This window comes from Sorex araneus, chromosome 2, assembly GCF_027595985.1.
Source record: "Sorex araneus isolate mSorAra2 chromosome 2, mSorAra2.pri, whole genome shotgun sequence".
In the NCBI taxonomy this organism is placed as follows: Eukaryota; Metazoa; Chordata; class Mammalia; order Eulipotyphla; family Soricidae; genus Sorex; species Sorex araneus.
Window position 1 is genome coordinate 281186690 of NC_073303.1, and position 23640 is coordinate 281210329.

Genomic DNA, 23640 nt, shown 5'->3' on the forward strand with positions numbered 1-23640 from the left:
TGGATGTGTTTATACCTCTTAATGTTTAAAAAAAATGAAACCACTGGTTATATTAGTTTTTTGCATTTATACTAGAAAATAATGTTAAATTTTCTTCCGTTTTGTCATTTTTTTCCTCAGAAAAATAACTAAATATACTGATATAAACATGGAAGACTTCAGGTGTCCTATTTTTCTCGGTTGCATAATCTGCGTGACTGGCTTGTGTAGTGCAGACAGGAAGGCAGTTCAGCAGCTGACAGTCAAGTCTGGCGGTCAGTACATGGGACAGCTGAAAATGAATGAATGTACACACCTCATTGTGCAAGAACCAAAAGGTAAGACTTTTGCCCAAGTGGGCAAATGGAACATGTTTTCTAGTATTTAATGCATTAAGATCTTTGAAGAGCAGCTTTTTTCTTTTGATGGATATATCTAAACCTAGTATGATCTTTTCCATAAAATTTTTACAAAGCCAACTTGGTTCACATTTCATACCAAAGTAATTCATGATTATCTTAGTGTTTATTTAAGTATTTGAGTGTTTGAAAAACAAATTTTGATGGTTATATCTAAATTATCAGTTGTTTCAAATACCCTATAAAAAGATTGATATTAATAATTAAGTATGGGGGCTGGAGCAATAGCACAGCGGGTAGGGCGTTTGCCTTGCACGTGGCCGACCCGGGTTCGATTCCCAGCATCCCACATGGTCCCCTGAGCACCGCCAGGAGTAATTCCTGAGTGCATGAGCCAGGAGTAACCCCTGTGCATTGCCGGGTGTGACCCAAAAAAAATAATAATAATTAAGTATATTGCATAGTTGCAAGCTACTGAGAGTATCCCGCACCCACAGCAGAGCCTAGCAAGCTCTCCGTGGCATATTCGATACGCCAAAAACAGTAACAAGTCTCACAATGGAGATGTTACTTTACTGGTGCCCGCTTGAGCAAATTCATGAACAACGGGATGACAGTGCTACAATGCATAGTTACCAAATACTAAGAGATAAAATTTTGGGACTGGAGAGATAATACAGTGGGTAGGGTACTTGCCCCACACAAATTTGGGTGAATAAGAAACCTGTAGACATAGCTTAATTATGTTTTTAATGACATGATTAAAGGGCTGGCTAGTTGATTTTCTTTGATGGGGGCCATTCCTGAAGATACTTAGCCCAGGAGTAATGTGTTGCTGGGGGCTACCAGGACCATAATTGGGGATGCTTACCCATCAGTGCTCGGTGAAGGTGATGTGAAGCTGGGGATTGAGCTCCGGTTGAGCACATAGGCATCCTAACCCCTGTGCTGTTTCCCTAGACCCTACGCTTAGTGTTTTAATGGAATGGGGTAGCTTTACTGAGTGAACTCTCTTTTAAGTTTTAGTTTGCAGATTATGAGACATTTAAAAGAAGAAAAATATTATGCATTATCAGAATTTAAATTATAGTTGATTTTGGTGCTCTATCGCCTGTATATCCCGGAAAACACTTAAGCTGTTCCCTGAAAATATATACAAATTGAGGTGCCAGGGAAGTGGCTCAAAGGAGTGGAGTGTACTTGGTGTGCAGGAGCCTCAGGTTTAATCCTGGCACCGCACATACTTGTAAGATGAGTGTTTCTGTTGTTTATTTTCTTAAGCGGTGGGAAGGCTTTATTGGCAACAAGCCAGCAGGGTGGAAGGTAGCAAATTCATGTCCTCAAAGTAACCATCTTTTCTGTATGGTTACAAGAATAGGTTTTTGGCCTGTAGAGATAGTAGAGGCGAAGGCACTTCCTTTACACATGTTCAACCTGAGTTTGATTCCTGGTACCCCATATGGTCCCCCGAGCCCACCAGGAGTGATCTCTGATCAAGGAGTAAATCCTGAGCACCTCTGGTGTGGCCCAGAAACCAAACAAAAGAACAGTTTTATTTATTTATTTATTTTTGTTTGTCTGTTTGTTTGTTTGGCCTTTGGATTATACCTAGTGATGCTCAGGGATTATTCATGGCCTTGCACTCAGGAGTTACTCCTGGTGGTGCTCAGGGGACAGTATTGGATGCCAGAGACTGAACCTGGGTCGATCACATGCAAGGCAAACACCTACCTGCTGTACTATCGCTCCAGGCCCCAAAACAGGTTTTTATAGAAAAAGGTCAGGGAAGCACCTTTTTGAAAGGGTACCTTGTATGGACTGGAACAATAGTAAAGTGCATAGGGTGTTTCCCTTGCACACAGCCGATCTGGGTTCTGTCTCTAGCATCCCATTGGTCCCCCATGCTTGCCAAGGGTAATTCCTAAATTTAGGCCAGGAATAAATAACCTCTGAGCACCACCAGGTGTGACCCAAAAACAAAACAAAACAAAACCAAAAAAACCCTGTAGGTTGTAGACTAGTGGGCGCCAGAATAATCAAATTCCCACGTGGCCTGGTCCTCTGAGACAGATCCCATCTTATCAGCAGGCTCATGGCAGACCCGACCAGAGTGGCATGGGAGACAGCTGTCCTTGGGCTGGGAAAATGAGGAATCAGTCTCCAGTGTGGGGAGAGTCCTCTTGGCCAAGGGGCTTACTCAGAAGTTTTTGGCTTTCCACAGCAAAATTCTACTTTTGGTGACCGTGGTGGCCCCAGGTTCTGCAAGGACCCTCGAAGTACTGCATTCTCAGGCTCTTGTGTGAGATGTGGACCCAGCTGGCCAAGAGTCTCATTAATCAATGATGATTGTATTCAAATCTAGTATTAATTCATTTCCCCCACAGTTGTCTGTCTGCAATTTTGTTAAAAGATAAACCTCTTGTCTTTTTACTTAACATGGAAATATGATGGGGGAATAATTTGAAATGTTACCTTTTATAGCACTGTAGTGTGATGTGTAAAAGTTATTGTCAAAGGTTCTAGTCAGAGTGGGCTTTTGTTTATATTTTTTTTAATTCCCCTGCTCCTTTTGTTGTTGATGATGGTATTGTGATGACCTGGGGATTGCGTGTACATATGGCTCTCATATTTAGATGGGGTACACACAGGGGCACAGCGGATTGTAGTCCTCGCACACTTTGCTGTGTTAACTCACTGATGTTTGCACTTCTTTAGTTGCAGTACTTAATGCATGTGCGCACATATTATGGTTGAGGTGCTCACCAGGTCGTGTTTCCTGGCTGTGGCATTCATTCCTTGTGCTTGCAGTGCTTGCTGGCACTTGTGCCTGTTTGTTGTGGCTACATACACCTGGGTTTAGTGCAGCTCAAAATCACTTGAAATGCCAAGGATTTGAGACAGGATAGCTGCTTGGGTTGTGCATGGTGCATGTGGGACACCAGAGATTCGAACTTCTGACCATATACTGGAAAGCAAACACTCAAAACCCCTTGTGTTATTCCTTTGTCCAATCAAAGTGAGTCTTTTCTCCCTTGTGACTAGTAAGTTTCAATAAAAATAGGCATAGTTCTGCAAGATATATTTTAATGATTTACATTTTTGTCAATGAACTTTATAGGTCAAAAATACGAATGTGCCAAGAAGTGGAATGTACACTGTGTGACCCTCCAGTGGTTTTTTGACAGTATTGAAAAAGGATTTTGCCAGGATGAATCCATGTACAAGACAGAATCTCATCGAGAAACAAAGACTATGCCTAATACTTCAACTCCTACTGGACAAACCAACACAGTTGATAGTAAGTCTTAGAGTGGAATTAAGCAGTCATTTTTAGATAATTGGATTTCTTTTTAAGAATTGATTTAGTAAGATCACTGACTTGGATAGTAGGGACTTCCATCTTTTCTTGCTGTACTCTCAAGCATTATTCATAATAAAGTAGCCAAGTTGTATAAAATCCAGAATTGCGTCTGCTATCTTCAACTAATGCATACTTTTTATACTCTGTTGTAATACTTAAGATGATTTGAAAACTAGTACTAGTAGTTAAAAGAGCTTATTTTTTTAAAAAACTTGATCAACGTACTAATATTAGTGCATTTTTAATTTGCTATAGTTGTCATAGAACATACCTTTATGTGTAATTTTAAAGTGTCTGACATGTAGGTACCATATTGGCAATTTAGCCAATGTTATGTATTTTTTCAAATGTTATGTATTTTTCCTGAACCTTAACTTAGCAACTTCATGTTTTAGTTGAAAACAAGCTACTTTTAAGATGTTTCAGTACATTTTTGAGATTTTATTTCTAATTTTTATATTCACTTTTTATACTTCCATGAATATTTAAAATAATTTAAATTTTGAATCTTTGAAAACTGTTCAGAGCCCTTTGTTTATGTTAATGCATAGGAAAATATGTAGTCACAATGATTTTGCCTCCATAAATTCTTACATCTTTGTTTAATGTCTAGGTCGTCCTCTCTCAGATGTCAGCCACATTTCCAACATCACTGCAAGTTGTGTAAATGAGTCGATATATAATTCAATTCTTAATAGCAAAGTGGAGCCTACCATTGAGAATCTAGAAAATCTAGATATCAGTTCATTTCAAGCACCTGAAGACTTGTTAGATGGTTGTCGGGTATGTCTTGATTTTGTAATAATGTTGGGATGTTTTGTTTTTTCTTTTCTGGAGCAAGGTAGGTTTTATTGAAATCTATTTAAAAAGATGTGAGGAAAGAGAAAGGGAGAAGCACATGTTTGAGAGAGAACAGGCTCCTCTAGAGTGGATGTATGCAGGCAGACATCGAGACGAGCAAGTGAGATACATGTTCAAGGGAGAACACAGGCTTGAAGAACAAGTGTAATGTTAGGATTTCTTTGCTTTGCTTGAAAGTCCTTTCAGAGTTGAGCTTTCCTGTCACTTGCATAAATGCTACACTCCAAGCAGAGAGATGCATGTATTAGACCATGTTCACCCTTGAGTCATGGAAGCCCCTGCCTGGGGTCACCTTCATCTTCCTTCAAAGTTTATATCACTTTTTTGGGGCTGGAGCGATAGCACAACGGGTAGGGCGTTTGCCTTGCACGCAGCCAACCTGGGTTCGATTCCCAGCATCCCATATGGTCCCCTGAGCACCGCCAGGAGTAATTCCTGAGTGCATGAGCCTTACCCCTGTACATTGCTGGGTGTAACCCAAAAAGCAAAAAAAAAAAGTTCATATCACTTTTCAATTCTTACGTAAACTGTCTGAACAACATTAATCATTTTATGTACTGTGCTTTTAGAGCACTTAGTTTTTAAACCACTTAAAGGATTTAAACTTTTTTCTTTTAATGTTTGGCCATGACAGGAATTGAACTACATGCAATTTTGACAACTGGACTTCACCCCTGGTTTCTGGATTTTTATCTTAACTATTTGTTATTTGCTTATATTAGGGCAAATCTAATATAAACTGCTGATCATTTTACATAGTTAATGTATATAATTTCATCTTCATTCCTACAAATAACCTAATATTTACTAATCTAATAATCTTATTAGTATTTACTGAGTCAGATTTCTAGGAATGAAATTCTTCAGTCATCTGTCTGTTCCATAGATTATATTCCTAACCATTAGGCACATTGCTTAATATTTCATGGATTATTAAATATTTTGGTGTATGAGTAATTTTTACAAGTGCTTTCTCAAATGGTAATACAGAATTAGACAGGGGAGATAGCTCAAAGAACTGGTACATGTGCATGCAGGAGGCTTAGACTCCATCCCCAAGACCAATGGTCACACCTGAGCACTGCAAGGGGGTGCGGCCTCCCCACTCAAAAAGTAACTAAATTTAACCTATTTTATTGTCAAGAAAGGAAATTGGACAACTTACCTTTCTTATAAAACTTACCAGCATATTGGCAGAACAGAAAATGTCTTCTAAAATCTTTTACTTAATGATTCAATGTCTACCCTTTAATTTTTTACTTTTGGACCACCTTTGATTTTTGGACCACCCCTAGTAGTGCTCAGGGCTCACTCTTGGAGGACCGTGCATGGTGCATGGGATCAAATCAGGATCACTGATATGCAAGGCAAGCACCTTAATCCCTGTACTATCTCTTTGGCACTTTATTATAGGGATTTCTATGTAGGAAGTATATACTACTCTGTGTGTGTGTGTGTGTGTGTGTGTGTGTGTGTGTGTGTGTGTGTGTGTGTGTGTGGAGAAGCTGGGTAGTTTTTATTGAACAAGCCTTAGATGTGAAGGGGGAGACAGGGGAAAATTGCTTCTGTGTGAACATAAAGCATGCAAAGAAACATAGGGGCAAGAAAGCAGGATGTGTGTGTTCCACAGGCTTGAGCTGAAGCACGCCTGGAATGCCAAATTTTTGTTAAATATGTTCTTGTGACATATTTCCTAAAATATGTTCTTGGTATATAAATGCAGTTAAGAATACATTTGCATTTAAAAAAAATTAAGGGCAGGGCAGAGAGATAGTCCAATGGGCGGGGAGCTTGCCTTGCATACAGCCTACCCTGGTTTGATCCCCAGCATCCCCATATGGTCACCTGAGCCCACCAGGAGTAATTCCTGGGTGCAGAGCCAGGAGTTACCCCTAAGCACTGCTGGGTGTGGCCACAAAATGAAAACAAAAAATTTAAGGGCAAAGTTACGTAAAATAGAGATGAAATAGATTGTTTTTTTTCTTCTTTTTGGATCACACCCATCGATGCACAGGGGTCACTCCTGGCTCTGCACTGAGGAATTACCCCTGGTGGTGCTCAGGGGACCATATGGGATGCTGGGAATCAAACCTGGGTTGGCTGCATGCAAGGCAAACGCCCTACCCGCTGTGCTATTGCTCCAGCCCCGAAACAGATCTTTAATTTAAATACTTACAATTTGACAGTTAAGCTAATGCGCGTGTATTGTCTTTAAGCATTGTGCTCAGTTCTTTGACTTAAATTTTAAGTCAACTCTGCAAAGGAAATTTATAGATAAGAAAATTAATTTAGGGAGCCGGAGCAATAGCACAGTGGGGAGGGCATTTGCCTTGCACGCAGCCAACCTGTGTTCCATCCCCAGTATGCCATACGGTCCTCTGAGCACCGCCAGGAGTCATGGGCTCTGTATGACCTAAATATCCCACCCCCCAAAAAAACTTCATGCAAGAGTTGTTTTACGTACATGGATTTAGATGTATTTTAGATATGTTTCCTTTAGAGGAATAAGCCATCTTAATTTAAATGTTTTCTTTGCAGATCTATCTTTGCGGTTTTAGTGGCAGAAAGCTAGATAAATTGAGAAGGCTTATTAACAGCGGAGGTGGCGTTCGTTTCAATCAGCTCAATGAAGATGTAACTCATGTTATTGTGGGAGATTATGATGATGGATTGAAGCAGTTTTGGGATAAATCAGCCCACAGGTTTAACCTTTTACCAGTTTTTAATTCAAAATCATTTCATCTCTGCAATAATTTTTCTTAAACTTGAAAACTGTGACAAATTAGATGATGATCTTCCTTCATAGCTTAAACTAATACAAGAACTATGTGCTATTTCTTTAGGCCTCTTGTAGTGGGAGCGAAATGGTTGCTGGAGTGTTTCAGTAAAGGGTATCTGCTTCCTGAAGAGCCGTTTATCCATGCTAACTACCGGCCAGTGGAAGTTCCAGTTTCAGAACAATCAGAGAGTAAAACCCTTTCAAAAAAGAACAGCAGCTTCTCTAAGAAAGATTTTTCTCCTAACAATAAGCCTGAGCAAGCTGATGAAGAACTGCTCTCTCAGTATGTAAATAATAACTCCTCGTTAGGTAAGAAAAAGTTATTTAATAGTTTACTAAGAAATATATTGGGTTGGGGTGGGTGGGAGGGATACTGGGTTCATTGGTGGTGGAGAATGGACACTGGTGGAGGGATGGGCTCTTAAACATTGCATGAGGGAAAAACAAGCACGAAAATGTGTGAATCTGTAACTGTACCCTCACTGTGACTCACTAATTAAAAAATAAATTAATTTAAAAAAAAAGAAATATATTGGGCCAACATGTGCCGCAGAAACACATGTTTTGTGTGCAGGAGCCATGGGGCTAAGAGTTCAGTGCATGGCTCAGATGTGTGTGTGTTTCATAGTATCCTGCCACCCTTTGTTCTCATGAAGCTTGTTCTTACTCAGATACTTCTAGAAATTATATTGTTATCTTTTGTTCCTTCTAGTAAAGTGAAAATGTTTCTTAGAGTTGCGAATAGAAATAACATTTAGGTCTGTCACTTCTGTATTTTCCTTAATAATACTTTTATCTTTTTGAAGAGCGATATGAATGTCCACTGCCATTTTTGTTTTTGTAAATATCGTGGTGGTGGTGGTTGGTGTGTGTGTGTGTTGAAGGTTTACCCCTAACTTTGCGCTCAGGGATCACTCCTGGTGGCTTCAGGGGACCAAATGGAGTGCTGAGGATCAAACCTGGGTTGACCGAGTACGAGGCAAACACTCTACCTACAGTACTATTGCTCCAGCCCCTGTAGCTGAACATCTAAACCAGTTTTTGAACTTGAATCATTTCAACTAGGTAGAATTGCTAGTACATTCTGAATACATAGAACGGTAATTTGATTGGGGTGGAGTGATAGTGTAGTTGTAGTGCATTTGTCTTGCACACGGCAATCCTGGTTCAATACCCTGCAGCCCGTATGGTCCCCCTGAACATTCCCAGGAATAAACCCCGAGTATAGCTGGGTTTGGCCCAAAAACAAAGGAAAAATGAACAGTAATTTGATTGCTTTCATCCTTCCTAATAACAGCTAGTATTTTTACTAGGTGTTATTAGGTGATAACACTCTGAATAACCCAGGAGATGGAGAATTCCTGGCCTTTTCTTTTTTCTTTTTGGGTCACACCCAGTGATGCTCAGTGATTACTCCTGACTCTACACTCAGGAATTACTCCTGGTGGTGCTTGGGGGACCATATGGGATACTGGGAATCGAACCCGGGTTGGCCACATACAAGGCAGACGCCTTATCCACTGTGCTATCGCTCCAGCCTCTCCTGGCCTTTCTTTGTTTACTTTTACAGCCTCAGTTTTTAAGCCTTAGATCTCATGTTGCATTAATTTTACTAAAAAATAAGCCTTCACAGTATGACAAGCCACCTTATAAAACACTGTTTTTCTCTTCCAGATGAAACTGTAAAGGTTGAACCTGAGCCTTTTGATGCCGCTACTCATGAGTCCTGTAACGATTCTACTCATATCTCTCTCCAAGAAGAAAACCAGTCTTCTGTTACTCAGAGCCTCCCTGACACTTCTGCCGTCACTCAAGAAGGTTTATTTAGCAAGAAAAGTTTTCTGATTTTGGGTTTCGGCAATGAGATTGAATCAAATATTGTAAATATTATAAGAGAAAACGCTGGGAAAATTGTGTCCCTTGAGAGCAGAGTTATTGCTGATTACGCTGTGGTTCCTCTGCTGGGCTGCCGAGTGGAAGCAACTGTGGGAGAAGTTGTTACCAATACTTGGCTGGTAAGAGAAGCATGGCATGGGCTGGAGCACTGTGTCCAGGCTTAGCCAGAGGCCAGAACTGAAAGTCCCCGAAGTGTCAATGTTTGTTGTGTTTTTAGTGCAGTTTAACTTTAGTGAAGTAGTTTTGGGTTGATCATTATCTCAGTTTTGCTTTTAGTAAGAAAAATTCTACAATATGAAGATGTTGTTAAGATGCTTGGTCCTAATCATAGTAGAGATTATACTTTTCCTTGGTTCCCACCATTAGTTTTCCTCCTGGGAAAGTTACTCTAGATCATAGTATTTCAGTCTTCCTTGTTTTTTCACAACCATAGTTTGACATGCATCTTTGTCTTTTTCTTTCTTTCTTTTTTTTTTTGGGGGGGGGGAGTCACACCCGGCGATGCACAGGGGTCACTCCTGGCTCTGCACTCAGGAGTTAGCCCTGGCGGTGCTCAGGGGACCATATGGGATGCTGGGAATCAAACTTGGGTCGGCCTCGTGCAAGGTAATTGCAACCAATTTTTTTTTTTTTTTTTTTTTTTAGAATTAGGAAAAAGTTATGTAGTAATACAGGCAGCCAGAGAGGTAATATAGCATGTAGGGTTCTTTTTTTTTTTTTTTTTTCTTTTTGGGTCACACCTGGCGATGCACAGGGGTTACTCCTGGCTCTGCACTCAGGAATTACCCCTGGCCTGCTCAGAGGACCATATGGGATGCTGGGATTCGAACCCGGGTCGGCCACGTGCAAGGCAAATGCCTTACCCGCTGTGCTATCGCTCCAGCCCCATGTAGGGTTCTTGCCTTGTAAACAGCTGACCCAGATTTGATCCCCGGCATCCCATATGGCCCCCTGAGTACCACCAGGAATAATTCCTCAATGCAGGGCCAGGAGGAACCCCTGAGCATCACCAGGTGTGGCCCAAAACGAAAACAAAAAAAGTTTTGAACTAATAGATTGGAAATATATTGCAGAGCAAAATTTAGTAACTTCAGTGATAAATCTTACTGGTTTTAAAATCTTTATAAATTTATTGCAGAATATTTGTTCTTTAAGTATTAAAATTTGAACTTTATTGAGAAACATACCTAGTTAATATTAAAGTAGAATTGTTTTCACCTAACCTGAAATTACTGCTGTTGTAACTGAACCATTAATATGTTGCTTTTTTCAAGTTGTTGGTTTTTTTCTCTTGTTTTTATAAAGGTAACATGTCTAGACTATGAGACTTTATTTGATCCAAAATCAGATCCTCTCTTCACACCAGTCCCAGTAATGACAGGAAAGACTCCTTTAGAGGATTGTGTTATTTCATTCAGCCAGTGTGTAGGTGCAGAAAAAGAATCTTTGACCTACTTAGCAAATCTCCTTGGAGCGAGGTACGTAGTATTTTCAGGGTACTGTTCTCTAGGTGCACCTTTCATTTGTATTGACTTAGTAGAGGGCATTCAAGTTAGAATTTTGCAGCATGTCTGTGTCATATATAGTGATGGTATGCATCACATCTGTGAAGAACTGTAAGTGGGAGGAGGAGAAAGCCTGGCAAATGATGCGTACCAGCCAGGAAAAGGCAACGCTGTGTGAAGTAGTGAACTAAACAAAGATGTGTTATTCAGGCAATCTTCGCTGCCCGAGAGTGGGTAAGTAAAGGGGGTTAGCTTAAGTTTTGAAAAAAATAAACCTCATGTATTCAATTCTATTTTCTTATACTTAGTAATTCCAGCAACCTTTTTTTTTTGTTATTTGTAGTTTGCTAATCATGTATTATACCATTTACTTTCTCTTTAACTTTCAGTGTTCAAGAATTCTTTGTTCGCAAATCAAGTGCTAAGAAAGGCATGCTTGCCAGTACACATCTTGTATTGAAAGAACCTAATGGTTCAAAATATGAAGCTTCCAAGAAGTGGAATTTACCGGCAGTCAGTGTTGCTTGGCTGTTGGAGACTGCTAGGACTGGAAAGAGAGCGAGTGAAAGCCTCTTTCTGATTGAAAATTCACCAAAAGAAGGTTGATAACTTTTATCCTACGCTTGGTGGGGTGGGGGGTGGTGATGGTGTGTGGGTGTGTGTGTGGGTGTGTATTGCTTTAAAACAAAACAAAACAACAATTTGGTGGCTTCTGGGATATGATTGTTCCAGAGCTGATATTTTAGGAAAGTATCAGCTATTCTCAGCTAATCTACTATTCTATTTTTCATATCGGGTACAGTTAGCTATTCCTCATTGGGCACAGAATGCGTATGCCTTTGTAGCCAAAGTTTAATATTCATACACACTATGGCATGAAGGCACTCCTGAAAGCTAGAGGATACAGAACAATCTCGGAGCACTGTCAGGTCTGGTGTTTCGAATAGAGTCCGTTACTCTGTCTTCTGGCAGAGTCTCTTGCCCCCACACCTGGCTGTCTTCACTGGGCCCCTCAGAGGGGGTGGATTGAGTTTCCCTCCCCGCCGGAGCAGAGCCCAGGCAGCAGAAGATCTCCGGAACCCAGCCACACCCATGCTCAAGGCTCCTCTTCACACGTTTGGACGAGCCTCATGCAATGAAGGAACTAGCAGAGGAACCCTGGTGTTCGGGACCCGGAGCTGAGATCTTCAAGCCTGCTCGGCTCTGGACTGGGCCTCTTCCGCCCAGAATCCCCCATTTTCCAGTAGCTAGCCAGTCACACCCAGAAACTGCCGCCCCACCCCCAAGCCGTGTAATCCCATCAACAGCCAAGATTCGTGACATCTAATAGCCTAGTTCTCCCTCTTGGAGAACCTGACAAGCTACTGAGAGTTTTCCTGACCCTGAAAGAGCCTCTAATGTGGCACCATTGGGAAGGACAAGTAAAGAGAGACTGCTAAAATCTCAGGGCTAGGACAAACGGAGACGTTACTGAGCCCGCTGGAACAAATCGAGGATCAACGGGATGATAGTGATAGTGACTCTGTCTTCTGCAGCTTAGACTGACATAGCGGATAGTTAACATACTCATTATTTTGGGGCTTTTGCCTGTTTTCGCTCCCCCACCTTACTCATTGTCTGTTCTTCCTGCCTTTACATATCAGCTTGGATGTCACTAGCCCTGGGAAGCCTTCCTTGACTCAAATTATCTTTCCATGTCACCCTGTTTTATCCCATTAGTAGCTTCTATTCCAATGTTTAATTCTAGTTTATTCTCCTGCTTTTCTTGCTCAACCATAAGCTCTGCAAAGGCACGGAACAAGCATGTATTGTGCAGAGTTCCATTGTCTAAGACTGGGCTTGGAGCAGACACACAGTTGGTGTTAAAAGTTGAATAAAAGGAGGCAAGGTGGGAGGGCACAGAGAGGTGCCTTGTAATATGACGGCTTCTCTGAGCAAATGTAAGGAACAGACCAGCTCAGCAGCTTGGGAAGAGCTCCTAAAACTAGTACTTATTTACCAAACTGAAATTTCACAAGTAAAAGATGTTTATGCTTAGTTTTTATTAAACTTTCATTAAGTGGTCTTGCAAGCCTGCATTCTATCTTGAACGTGTTTTGGTTTATTTTTTCTCTCCTGCCCCATTCAGTCTTTGTGGGTTTTTTGTTTGTTTTATTTTAGTTTTGTATTTTGGATCACACCCTGCGGTGCTCAGGGCTTTCTCTGGGTCTGTGCTCAAGGGATCCCTCCTGATGAGCTCGGGGGAGCCTATGGGGTGCAGCAGATCAAACCCAGGTTGGCCATACGCCAAGCAAGTGGTTTGCTCACTGTTATTCATCAGTCTAGTTCAGTCTCCCATAAATCCTTAATTTTTATTAAGGGGCCAGAGTGATAGTACAGTGGTGGGGCATTTTCCTTGGATGTGCCGACCCTGGTTGGATCCCTGGCATCCCATATAGTCCTCTGAGCACCGCCAGGAGCAGTTCCTGAGTGCAAAGCCAGGAGTAACCCCAGCACCGGCTCTGACCCAAAAAGCCAAAAAAAAAAAAAAAAACCCTTGGTTAAAATTGTTAATTTTGTAGTTAACATACTTTTAACTGAGAAAACTGTTCTGTTTATGGTGTTAATTTTGATGATACATATGCTTTTTTGGCAAGTTGAGGTTTATTAAAGATATTTCAAGTTACTGCAAGGTAAAATAAAACATCTTATATACGTGTTACTTTTTGCAGTGCCAGAGTTCAAACTTAGGTCCTCATATATGCAGTTCATGCACACTACTAGGAGTGTCATCCCCAGACCAGGGGATTAATTTGATTAATTATTTCACTTAATGGACTTGTCTGATTCAGTGTGTATTTACTATATTATCCTTTATTTTCTTTGAAAGTAGGTATTTAACTTTGACTTAATGTGTAATCGAGAATTCCCATGAATAACTGTAACATTGCACGGTAGCACTGTCGTGCATGCTAAGCATGTGTTTAGCCCTTTGAGGGATTTTTCTGGCTCCCAAAAAGAGTTCTTATGTGCATCTTTGCCTTTATTTTGTTTTGGGGTTTTTTGGTTTTTTTTTTTGGCCTGTTTACTCATGGCTTTGTGCTTAGAATTCACTCCTGGTAGTTTGGGGGACCATACACGGTGCTGGGAATCAAACTTGGTCAGTCACATGCAAGGCAAACGCTCTTCCCTTCATACTGTCTATCTCGCCATCACCCTCTCTCTGGGCAACTTTGAAGAGGGGGAAAAAAAACAAATCAGCTCACAATTTGTGTTTATTTTGTATCTCTAGAACAAAGTGTGGTAACTGAAATAGCAGATGGCACGAAACTATCTCCAGAAACTCCTGCGCCTCCCGTTACACACCTGGAAACGCACAGCAAAACAGCCATTAAGCCTCTGGACGTGAACCAGTTTCAGAGTAAGGCTTTCCAGGCCGTGATCTCACAGCACACGGGACAGGGACCGGTCCCCACCGCAGAGGAACAGCCACCCCAGGAGCAGCCCGCACTACACCTGGACACACCCTCAAAATTTCTCTCCAAGGACAAACTCTTCAAGCCGTCCTTTGATGTGAAGGTAAGGTTTATAGGAAATGGTCCTGGAGTTACTAAATTATAGTTTGTAGTTTATAACATTAAAGCCCCTATTCTCCATCACCTCTGAAGATTTTTATATTAAATTTCTAGGGATGTTGGTAAGTAGATGTGTAATATTGAGTCCCAATATTAAAAGTATTCAGGTAATATTAGAAATAGGATACGAATGTTACAAAATCAGGGTGCTTGGATTAAGTTCTATATTTTTTTCATGAAAAATGAACATTTTCTTGACTTAAGGCAGATTATCTAAATATTTGAGGATTTATCCCTTGGATTCCTTTCATACAAACAATATGTGCTCTGAAATCTTGAATTTATCATAAGGACCAGATTAAATTGTCTGGTGAAACACGCTCTAAAATAATATAAGTATTTATGTGTTGATTTTAGCCAGGACAAACTTGAGAAGTATCTGTTTGCACCTTACTTTTCCCTCTCTTTCCTGAGTCTGCTTTGCATGCTGTTCTCAACGGTGTACTTACTCCCTTTCTCAGAAACCTGCTCACCAATCAGGGACTAATGAAACCTCAAATGTTTTTCTTTTGTTTCCTAAAAATGATTTTCTTCACTGATTCATTTGTAATTTTTGGCTTCAAGTTTATGTCCAAACTTTATTCTTATTCTGTGGACCTTGGCAAAATGTACTGAATCCATTCATCTCCTGAAGTTTTGTTTATAGGTTACTAAGAAGTAACTTTGGGGGGGACTTGTACAGGTCAAACCCAGGGCCTCGCTGTTCAAAGCATATGTTCTGCCCTGAGTCGCATGCCTGGCCCAAAAAAAAACATTTTACTTTTTAATTATAAAACCTTATTGTTAAAAAAAAAACAAACACAAAAAACCTTATTGTTGGGGCCAGAGAGTGAGTACAGCAGGTAGGGCTCTTTCCTTGCACGTGCCGACCTGGGTTGGATTCCCAGCACCACATATGGTCCCTCAAGCCCCAGGAATAAGCCCTGAGCACCACTGGTGTGACCAAAATAAACAGAAACAAAACTTTACCATTGAGAGTAAACCTTGAGTAAATTTGCAGATTGTTTATCTTCAGGTAAACAATTAAGGGGCTGGAGTGATAACACAGCGGGTGGGGTGTTTGCCTTGCATGAGGCCCGACCTGAGTTCAATTCCCAGCATCCCATATGGTCCCCCAAGCACCACCAGGAGTAACTTCTGAGTGCAGAGCCAGGAGTAACCCCTGAGCGTGGCTGGGTGTGACCCAAAAAGCAAAAAAAAAAAAAAAATAAAATAAACAGTTCCTGAAACAGTTTTATCCAAGCTATATTTTGATCAGAATTCCAGTGATCCACATAAAAATAAGTCTTTTTTTTTTTTTTTTGAGTCACACCCAGCAGTGCACAGGGGTTACTCCTGGCTCATGCACTTAGGAATTAACTCCTGGCGGTGCTCAGGGGACAGTATGGAATGCTGGGAATCAAACCCAGGTCAGCCGCATGCAAGGCAAACACCCTACCCGCTGTGCTATCGCTCCAGTCCCTATAACTCTTTTAAATTACAAAAAGTCAAAATTTTGAGCCGTCACATGAAGTAATAGTTTGTTCTGTGAATACAGCTCTGTTCCTTGGACCTTGAGAAGTGGAAAATGAATGTGATTCTCTGCTGCCCAGAGATAGATTTGCAAAGTGCTTTCTCTCTCTCTTGCCTCTCCCTCCACTCTCCCTCCTTGCAGTCTCCTAAATAAAATTATCTTCACTACACTTCTCAAGAATTCAGGTAGTAGAGATATTTCCATGCCCTGTAGATCAAGTGGACTTCAAGTGTAGTGTGACTGCTGCCTTATGGGGCTGTTGCAATGTTAGCTGTAATCCAATCCAGTTTAAAACCTGGCACCCACATGCTCCAGGAGCACAGTCTGGAGTCATTCCTAATCCCTGCTGGTGTGGCCACCCCTCCCCCACATACCAGGAGGTCTTCCTTGCAGCCACCTCCCAAGGGAAAGTCCAGACTGCTTGTTTTATTTTGTTTATTTATTTTGTCTTTTTGGGCCACACCGGGCAATGCTCAGGGTTTACTCCTGTCTCTGCAGTCAAGAATTACTTCTGGGGGGCTGGGGTGATAGCACAGCAGGTAGTGTGTTTGCCTTGCACGTGGCCGACCCGAGTTCAATTCCCAGCATCCCATATGGCCCTCGAGCACTGCCAGGAGTAATTCTTGAGTGCAGAGCCAGGAGTAACCCCTGTGCATCGCTGGGTGTGACCCAAAAAGAAAAAAAATACTTCTAGCAGTGCTCAGGGACCATATGGGGTGCCGGGGATTGAACCTGGGTTAGCTGCGTGCAAAGCAAGCACTCTACCTGTTGTACTATGGCTCTGGCTCCCCAAACAATTTTTTTTTTTTTACTTCCCGAATGTAAGGAGAAAGGGAGAGGGAGAGGTGTGGGGGGTGGAGAGTGAGAGATCTGCTTCTGACTCCCCATGGACCTAGCACAGAGCTGGGAGTAGGCTTTTGTCAGGTATGGTCATAAAATAATAAAACAAAAATTGATAACTAAATATTTCTCAATTGAGCTCTGGTTAAATACATTTTCTGTTGTATGTGGTATAATATGTAGATGGGAAAGATAGAAGCAGCTTCTCATTGAACTTGAGAGCGACTTGGCAACTGGAGTAGAGTTTATACTTTTTCCCTCCCTCTCTTCCTTTCCTCCCTCCCTTTTTCTTTTGAGCCATGCTGGTGGCTGATGCCGGGGGTTGCTACCTTCAGCTTGTTCCTCAGGTCCATCTTGGTAGCTGATGCTTCAGAAGCCAAGACCATGTTCCCGGCCCTTGAGTCCTCACACAGCCCCAACAGTTTGTACTTTGGAGAATTTCTCAGAATATTCAACTCAGACATTAATCTTCCTTATAAATTTCTGTCCTTATTTTCAGTGTTTTTATTTGCTTGTATCTTACTTTCTGGTGACTCTTTAACTGCAGTGTTAAGATGTGGGCTAAATCCAGGCTGGGAAGATAGCTCCTAGAGCTGTAGTACATTCTTTGTATGCAGAACCCCTGGTTTCAATTCTTAGCGCCTAATGGTTCAGCACCAAGCTGGTAATAGCCCCAAATAACTTCTGGGTTACTCACCACTTTGAACCAATTTGCTGTGCAGTATAAAATTTTATCTTCATCATATATAGGTACATACCATTTAAAAAATTATTCGGAAGAAAACCAGAGGTTCTGGTTAAACCTGCAATCCAGTTAATTTTAGATATTACCTCCTCTTTATCTCTTGTTCCCAACCACCATTGCCAATCTTTTTACCATTATCTTCCTTTTCCTGTGCCTTCTCTTTTCTTCTCTGCTTCATTTTTGTGTCTCTTCCTCCACCCCTTCTACTAGGATGCACTTGCAGCCTTGGAGACTCCAGGAGGTCCCACCCAGCGAGACAGGAAATTGAGTACACCACTCTCAGAAGTTATTATTAGAAACTTGAAACTTGCTGTGGCAAATAGCTCTCGAAATGCCGACACACTCTCTGCCAGCCCTCAACTCAAGGATGCCCAATCAAAGAAGGTAAAATTGGGTTGCTAATTAAACGGAAGTTTTAGATCAAACATTTCAAGCAAGAATGTCTGATCTTTTGTGGTTTTGTTTTGTTCTGTTTTGTTTTTTTTCCCGTAAGCAGGAAGAAGCTGCAAAGCCACTTCACAAAGTAGTGGTCTGTGTTAGTAAAAAACTCAGTAAGAAGCAGAGTGAACTAAATGGGATTGCAGCCTCTCTTGGGGCAGATTACAGGTAATTGATACATGATAGTTGGATGATGATATATTTCATCATATATCATGCTGTATTGCCAGAGAGATAGTATAGACGGTAGGGCATTTTGCCTTGCACATGGCCAACCTGTCTGGCTTCGATTCCCAGCATCCCATATGGTAATCCTCCAAAGTACTCAGGATGAGGAGTAATCCCTGAGTGCAGAGCCAGGAGTAACCCCTGATCGTGTTTGGTGTGACCCCCAAAACCAAATGAACAACCTCCACAAAAAAACAAACAACTTTTGAATATCAAGTTTGTGTAAAAACACAAAAAAGAATAGGGAGAGGGGGACCACGCGGCACCAGGCACAGGGCACAGGGCACTGGCGCTGTCTCTCCCTCCACCCGCGTTCAGTAGTCTCCAGCCGCTTCCCCACACTGGGGAGGTTGATGGCGATGATGAGGCAGGCAAAGGAAGGAACGGAGCCAGGCTGGTTGGTCTCAATTGCAGTTTATTCCATTCCCATCTCCATTCTCCTCTGATTCTCCTCCTGCTTCTTCCTCCCCCATGCTACTTCATTCTCCTTCTCCTCTGGATGTGCATCTCGATCTAGCTTCTCCAGATCTGGCACTGGGACTGGCCCCCAGCCCCCTCTCACAGCCTAGTTAAATCCCCAAGAACGAGGGGTTAGGACTTACGCCTAGGTGCGGTCACCATCAATAGGGGTAAAGTTCTTTCCCTCAGGGGATGCTGCTTCTAGGACAGATTCTCTTTCAGCAGGACACCTGCCCAAGAGCGGAATCCCAGGGGTGTGTTTCTCCTCTCCTTGTCCAACTAACATATAAGCATTCATAATATTAATCATTTTGTATGGACATAGCAAGAGATGCATTAAGCTTATAGAATTGCTCTCCTGGGGTCATCTCGGTCTCAGACTACAGTGCTCAGGCCAGATTAGTCTTTCCTATCCCTAGCAGGGTCCTAGTCTCGCCATTGTTTTTGGATCTTGACATGACATGTCCATGACCCAGCTCTTAACATATAGTTAAGCATTAGGCACTTTGGCCAGGCCCATCTCGATGCCAGGGTAGCACATAACTCACCGCTTGCCCTGGGTCCGTCCCATTTCTCATTGGGACCCTGCTTTTGGGGGTGCAAGGAAGTAAGGGCAGCTGAGGCTTAAGTCGAGAAAGCAGATGCCTGGGAGTAAATAATATTTGAATCCAATTAAATCCCATGTTACCAAAGCATATTAACAATTGTCTTTCTTTGTTCATACAAAAAGGACATTGTTTTAAAGTAAACTATCCAAACGACACAAGGAGAGGAGAAAAGGCAATATTAACTTATAATTTCAGTGTCCTAGCAAGGTCTGACCGTACAAATGAACAGAGTCTGATTAGGGGAAGAGCCGATAAACTGGTAGAAGTGGTTACAGATAAACAAAGGAATGGAAGTGACTTGGGAGCACTTTGATGGGTGTGACTGATATACCTAAGCTCCTAGTGGCAAGGGGAGCAGGACATACCAATGTAGTCTAGAATTGTTTAGAGATTATTACCAGATAAGCCCAAACTCTGTGGCAAGGGAGAAAGGGCAAACCAATGATATCCTACAAAGTTTTCTAGGTTTAGTCAAATTATAAAGTCTTTCCAACTGAATTTTACTTTACTATATACTTTTAAAATACTCCCAGTTGAATTCACTGAAACGTATTTGGGGGAGGGATTGACTTTTGGGGTCACACCCAGCAATGCTCAGGGGTTATTCCTGGTTCTGCACTCAGGAATTACTCCTCGTGGTGCTCAGGGGGACCATGGGATGTCGGTGATCACATCCAGGTCGGTGTGTGCAAGGCAAACGCCCTCTCTTCTGTACTATTGCTTTAGGTCCAGAAATGTATATTTTTAAAGTATATTTTCCACATACTGTTTTAGGGCCGTACTGGGTCATGTACAGGGTCCTGGTGCGTGGTGGTCATTCCAGGGCTCCCACAAGCAAAATGGGATCCAGACCTTTGAGCTGACTCCCCAGGCCCGCAGCATATTTTTATGTTTTTAATTTGGTTTGGGAGTTACCCCCTACAATGCGTAAGTGACTTGAGTGACTGTGGTGGTGCCAGGGTTGGCTGTGATGGTACGGTGGTTGAGATGCTTACCTTTCTTGTGCCTGATTCAGGCTTAATCCCTCGCACATACGGGCCCCTGCACACCACCAGGTGTGGTCCATCCACCTCCTCCCCCCACAAAAAAGATATTATATTCATTGAGGATAAGGATAATCTCAAACATTTTAAATCAGATGTTTCTCTTTATCTTTAAAAAAAATTTTTTTTTTGTTTCAGGTGGAATTTTGATGAGACAGTGACCCATTATATTTATCAAGGACGACCAAATGACACTAATCGAGAATATAAATCTGCGAAGGAAAGAGGCGTACATGTTGTTTCTGAGCACTGGCTTTTAGAAGTAAGCAATACTTTTTCCTTCCCCTCCTGTTACCTAATAGATATTTAAGACAGAAGTATTATAAAAGAAAATTTCATAATTAGAGGAGAATTAATTCAGCATACCGGTGTAGTTTTTTATTTGTTTCTTTTGTATGGTGATGGGGCACAGCAGCAGTGCTTGGTGTGCAGGGCTGACTCCTGTAACGCTGGGACCATGCTGCCCCAGAGAGGGAACGCAGGCCTCCCGCACACAAAGCATGTGCTCAGCCCGGGGGCCCATCTCTTCAGCACGAGGATTATTACTCAGATTTTTTTTCTTGCTTTCTTTTTTCTTTTTTTTTTTCTTTCTGGATATTTCCTAGAAGATGAGTGAAATCTTAGGAAAAAACCACAAAAATGGAAGTAAATTTTACGCTTTAGTGGACATAGCATTAGAATGTGAAGCCAGTTGTCATTTGTGAAATGGAATTGTTCGGTGTCAGCTCCCTTAAACTCCCTAAAAACTTGAATTTTGTTACCTTTTGCCATCTTAGGAGTGTTGCTTGTCTTTCATCCTGTTGATTCACTAAGATTTTATTCAGTCTATTTTTAAAACATAGTATTGTATTACAGTGTGCCCAAGAATACAAACATCTTCCTGAGTCTCTTTACCCACATACTTATAATCCCAAAATGAGCTTGGATATCAGTACAGTACAAGATGGCAGACTCTGTCACAGCCGACTGCCCTCAACCGATTCAACATCAACAGAGGATGAAGAGGTGAAGAATATTAATAATACATTTATCTCTCTTTAAGCTGAATGTACATTATATGGCTCTGAAGTCATGTATTATGCAGTAGTTTGGTTTGACAGATTGTAATTTTTGTCATTCAATAGCCAGATGATTTGCCTGTAGAGGAAAATGATACAGACAATGTTCCCGCCAATAATAAAGAATCAGCAGCATCAGATGAAAATGAAAAGAATGTCCCAAAAGGAGGTAATAGTTTTTATTTTTTTTTAATAAATATATCTAAAAATATGTTTTTGCATCGAGTAGAAACAAAAGTTACTAATGTAGCTTGATACAGGTAAAGCATGTTGCGCTGAAGTGATAGTACCATAGGTAGGATGCTTGCCTTGCATGAGACTGACCCAGAAACCCAGAATTTGGTCCCCTCTCAGCCCTGGTTCTGAGTACAGAATCAGGAGGAAGCCCTGGGCATTGTCAAGTTTGGCACCGAAACCGAAAAAATAAATCATGTATTTGAGGATTGAATGGAGGTTCCGGTGCCACTAGTTAAGTGATAATTTGTAGTTTTAAGTCATTATTTGCCTAAGTGGCCAATACCACCCAAGGAGCCATGGAATGGTTGGGGAGGGGTCGGAGTAACCCAGGTGCAATGCTGATTGTTCTCTTAAGGTAGATTTCCAGGGGGCTATTGAGTGATTATTTTTCTGAAAAGGAGGCTATAAGCCAAAGAAATTTGGGAACCCTTGCTTTGGAACTCAAAGAGGTGAGTTAAGAGGAACTGAGTATCTTATAAGATGGCCTCCAACGTTAGATAAAATTGATAATCTTTGTTTTGCTTTTTTTGTTTTATTTTTGATGATCTTTTTTAAAGGTGTGCTTTGGTGGGCTGGACAGATAGTACAGAGTAAGGCACTGCGTCGCTCATAAGTAACCGAGGGTCAATATCTAGCACCACTGTATGGCCCCCTGCAGCTGCCACTGAGTGTCATCTAAAAACAAAAAACAAAACTGTGCCCTTTGGGCTCTGCATAGCTAGCTTCAAGGCTGGAATTGCATGCGGTATTTGATCCCTGCTGACACCACATTGTCCCCTCTGCCCAGCCAAGAGCACCAGGACTGGTGTAGTCCCTGAGCACTCCCAGATGTTGCCGCAAGCAGATACATAAAACTTAGTTTGATCCTTGATTCTTTTCAGTGATTTTCAAAAACTTTGGGGCTTGGGAGGGATGGTAAGGGGTGGTTTGCAGGCACACGGAGGTGCTCAGGGTTACTCCTGGCTCTGCTCAGGGTTCCTCAGGAGTCACTCAGTGCTCAGGGGACCATATGAGATGCCAGAGATGGAACCCAGGCTGGCTGCATGCAAGACAAGTGTGCTCTCTTCCCACCCTCTACCCAGAGCATGTTATCACTCTGGCCCTTGTAGGAGTTTTTTGGTGGAAACTTTAGGGTTTTCCACCTATATTATGATTTCACTTGCAAATGATAGTTTGACTTCTTTTCCAATTTGGGATCCTTTTGGTATCTTTCCTGTCTGATTGCTGTGGCAAGGACTTCCGAAGCTATGTTGAGTAAGAGTGGGGACAGTGGGGACATCCTTGCTTTGTGGCTAATAATGGGTAAGGCTCATAGTTTTCACTGTTGAGTATGATACTGACTGTCCTACCAGAGCTTTCTGTATAACTTAATCCCATTCCTTTGCTTCCTAAATGGGTGGTGTTTCATTTTAATGTTTAAAACCACAGGAATCAATCATATCAATAGATGCAGAGAAAGCATTTGACAAGATCCAACATCCTTTCATGATGAAAACCCTCGCCAAAATGGGGTTTGGAGGAACTTTCCTCAAGATAGTCGAAGCCATCTATCACAAGCCTACGGCAAGCATTATCCTCTATGGGGAAAAACTAAGGGCCTTTCCTCTGAGATCAGGCACAAGACAAGGATGCCCACTCTCACCACTCCTCTTCAATATAGTACTGGAAGTACTTGCGATAGCTCTGAGACAAGAAAAAGAGATTAAGGGCATCCAGATAGGAAGGGAAGAAATCAAACTCTCACTATTTGCAGACGACATGATACTATATCTAGAGAAGCCTAAAACCTCTACTAAGAAACTCTTAGAAACAATAGACGTATACAGTAAAGTTGCAGGCTACAAAATCAATACCCAAAAATCCATGGCCTTCATATATGCAAACAATGAGGCAGAGGAAAGGGACATGAAAAAAGCAATCCCATTCACAATCGTGCCCCAGAAAATCAAGTACCTCGGAATCAGCTTAACCAAGGAAGTAAAAGACCTTTACAAAGAAAACTACATAACGCTACTCCATGAAATCAAAGAGGACATGAGGAAATGGAAACATATACCCTGCTCGTGGATAGGGAGAATCAATGTTGTCAAAATGGCAATACTCCCTAAAGCATTATA

General features: G+C 41.7%; 1 protein-coding gene across 4 annotated transcripts in view; it reads left to right on the plus strand.

Moving 5' to 3' along the window:
* The window catches only part of TOPBP1 (DNA topoisomerase II binding protein 1), a 53959-nt gene that overhangs the window by 11498 nt on the left and 18821 nt on the right, over window positions 1-23640 (plus strand). For 3 of the 4 annotated variants that reach the window (XM_055128343.1, XM_055128342.1, XM_055128344.1), the window contains 14 exons: window positions 121-317; window positions 3457-3636; window positions 4313-4482; window positions 7099-7262; window positions 7404-7648; window positions 9014-9354; window positions 10541-10713; window positions 11130-11341; window positions 14012-14298; window positions 17663-17836; window positions 17946-18058; window positions 20367-20490; window positions 21084-21233; window positions 21353-21455. In XM_055128343.1, the coding sequence (XP_054984318.1) occupies window positions 121-317; window positions 3457-3636; window positions 4313-4482; window positions 7099-7262; window positions 7404-7648; window positions 9014-9354; window positions 10541-10713; window positions 11130-11341; window positions 14012-14298; window positions 17663-17836; window positions 17946-18058; window positions 20367-20490; window positions 21084-21233; window positions 21353-21455 (2633 nt within the window). The remainder of the gene's footprint in view (window positions 1-120; window positions 318-3456; window positions 3637-4312; window positions 4483-7098; window positions 7263-7403; window positions 7649-9013; window positions 9355-10540; window positions 10714-11129; window positions 11342-14011; window positions 14299-17662; window positions 17837-17945; window positions 18059-20366; window positions 20491-21083; window positions 21234-21352; window positions 21456-23640) is intronic. The other variant, XM_004602965.2, reaches the window with a different exon arrangement.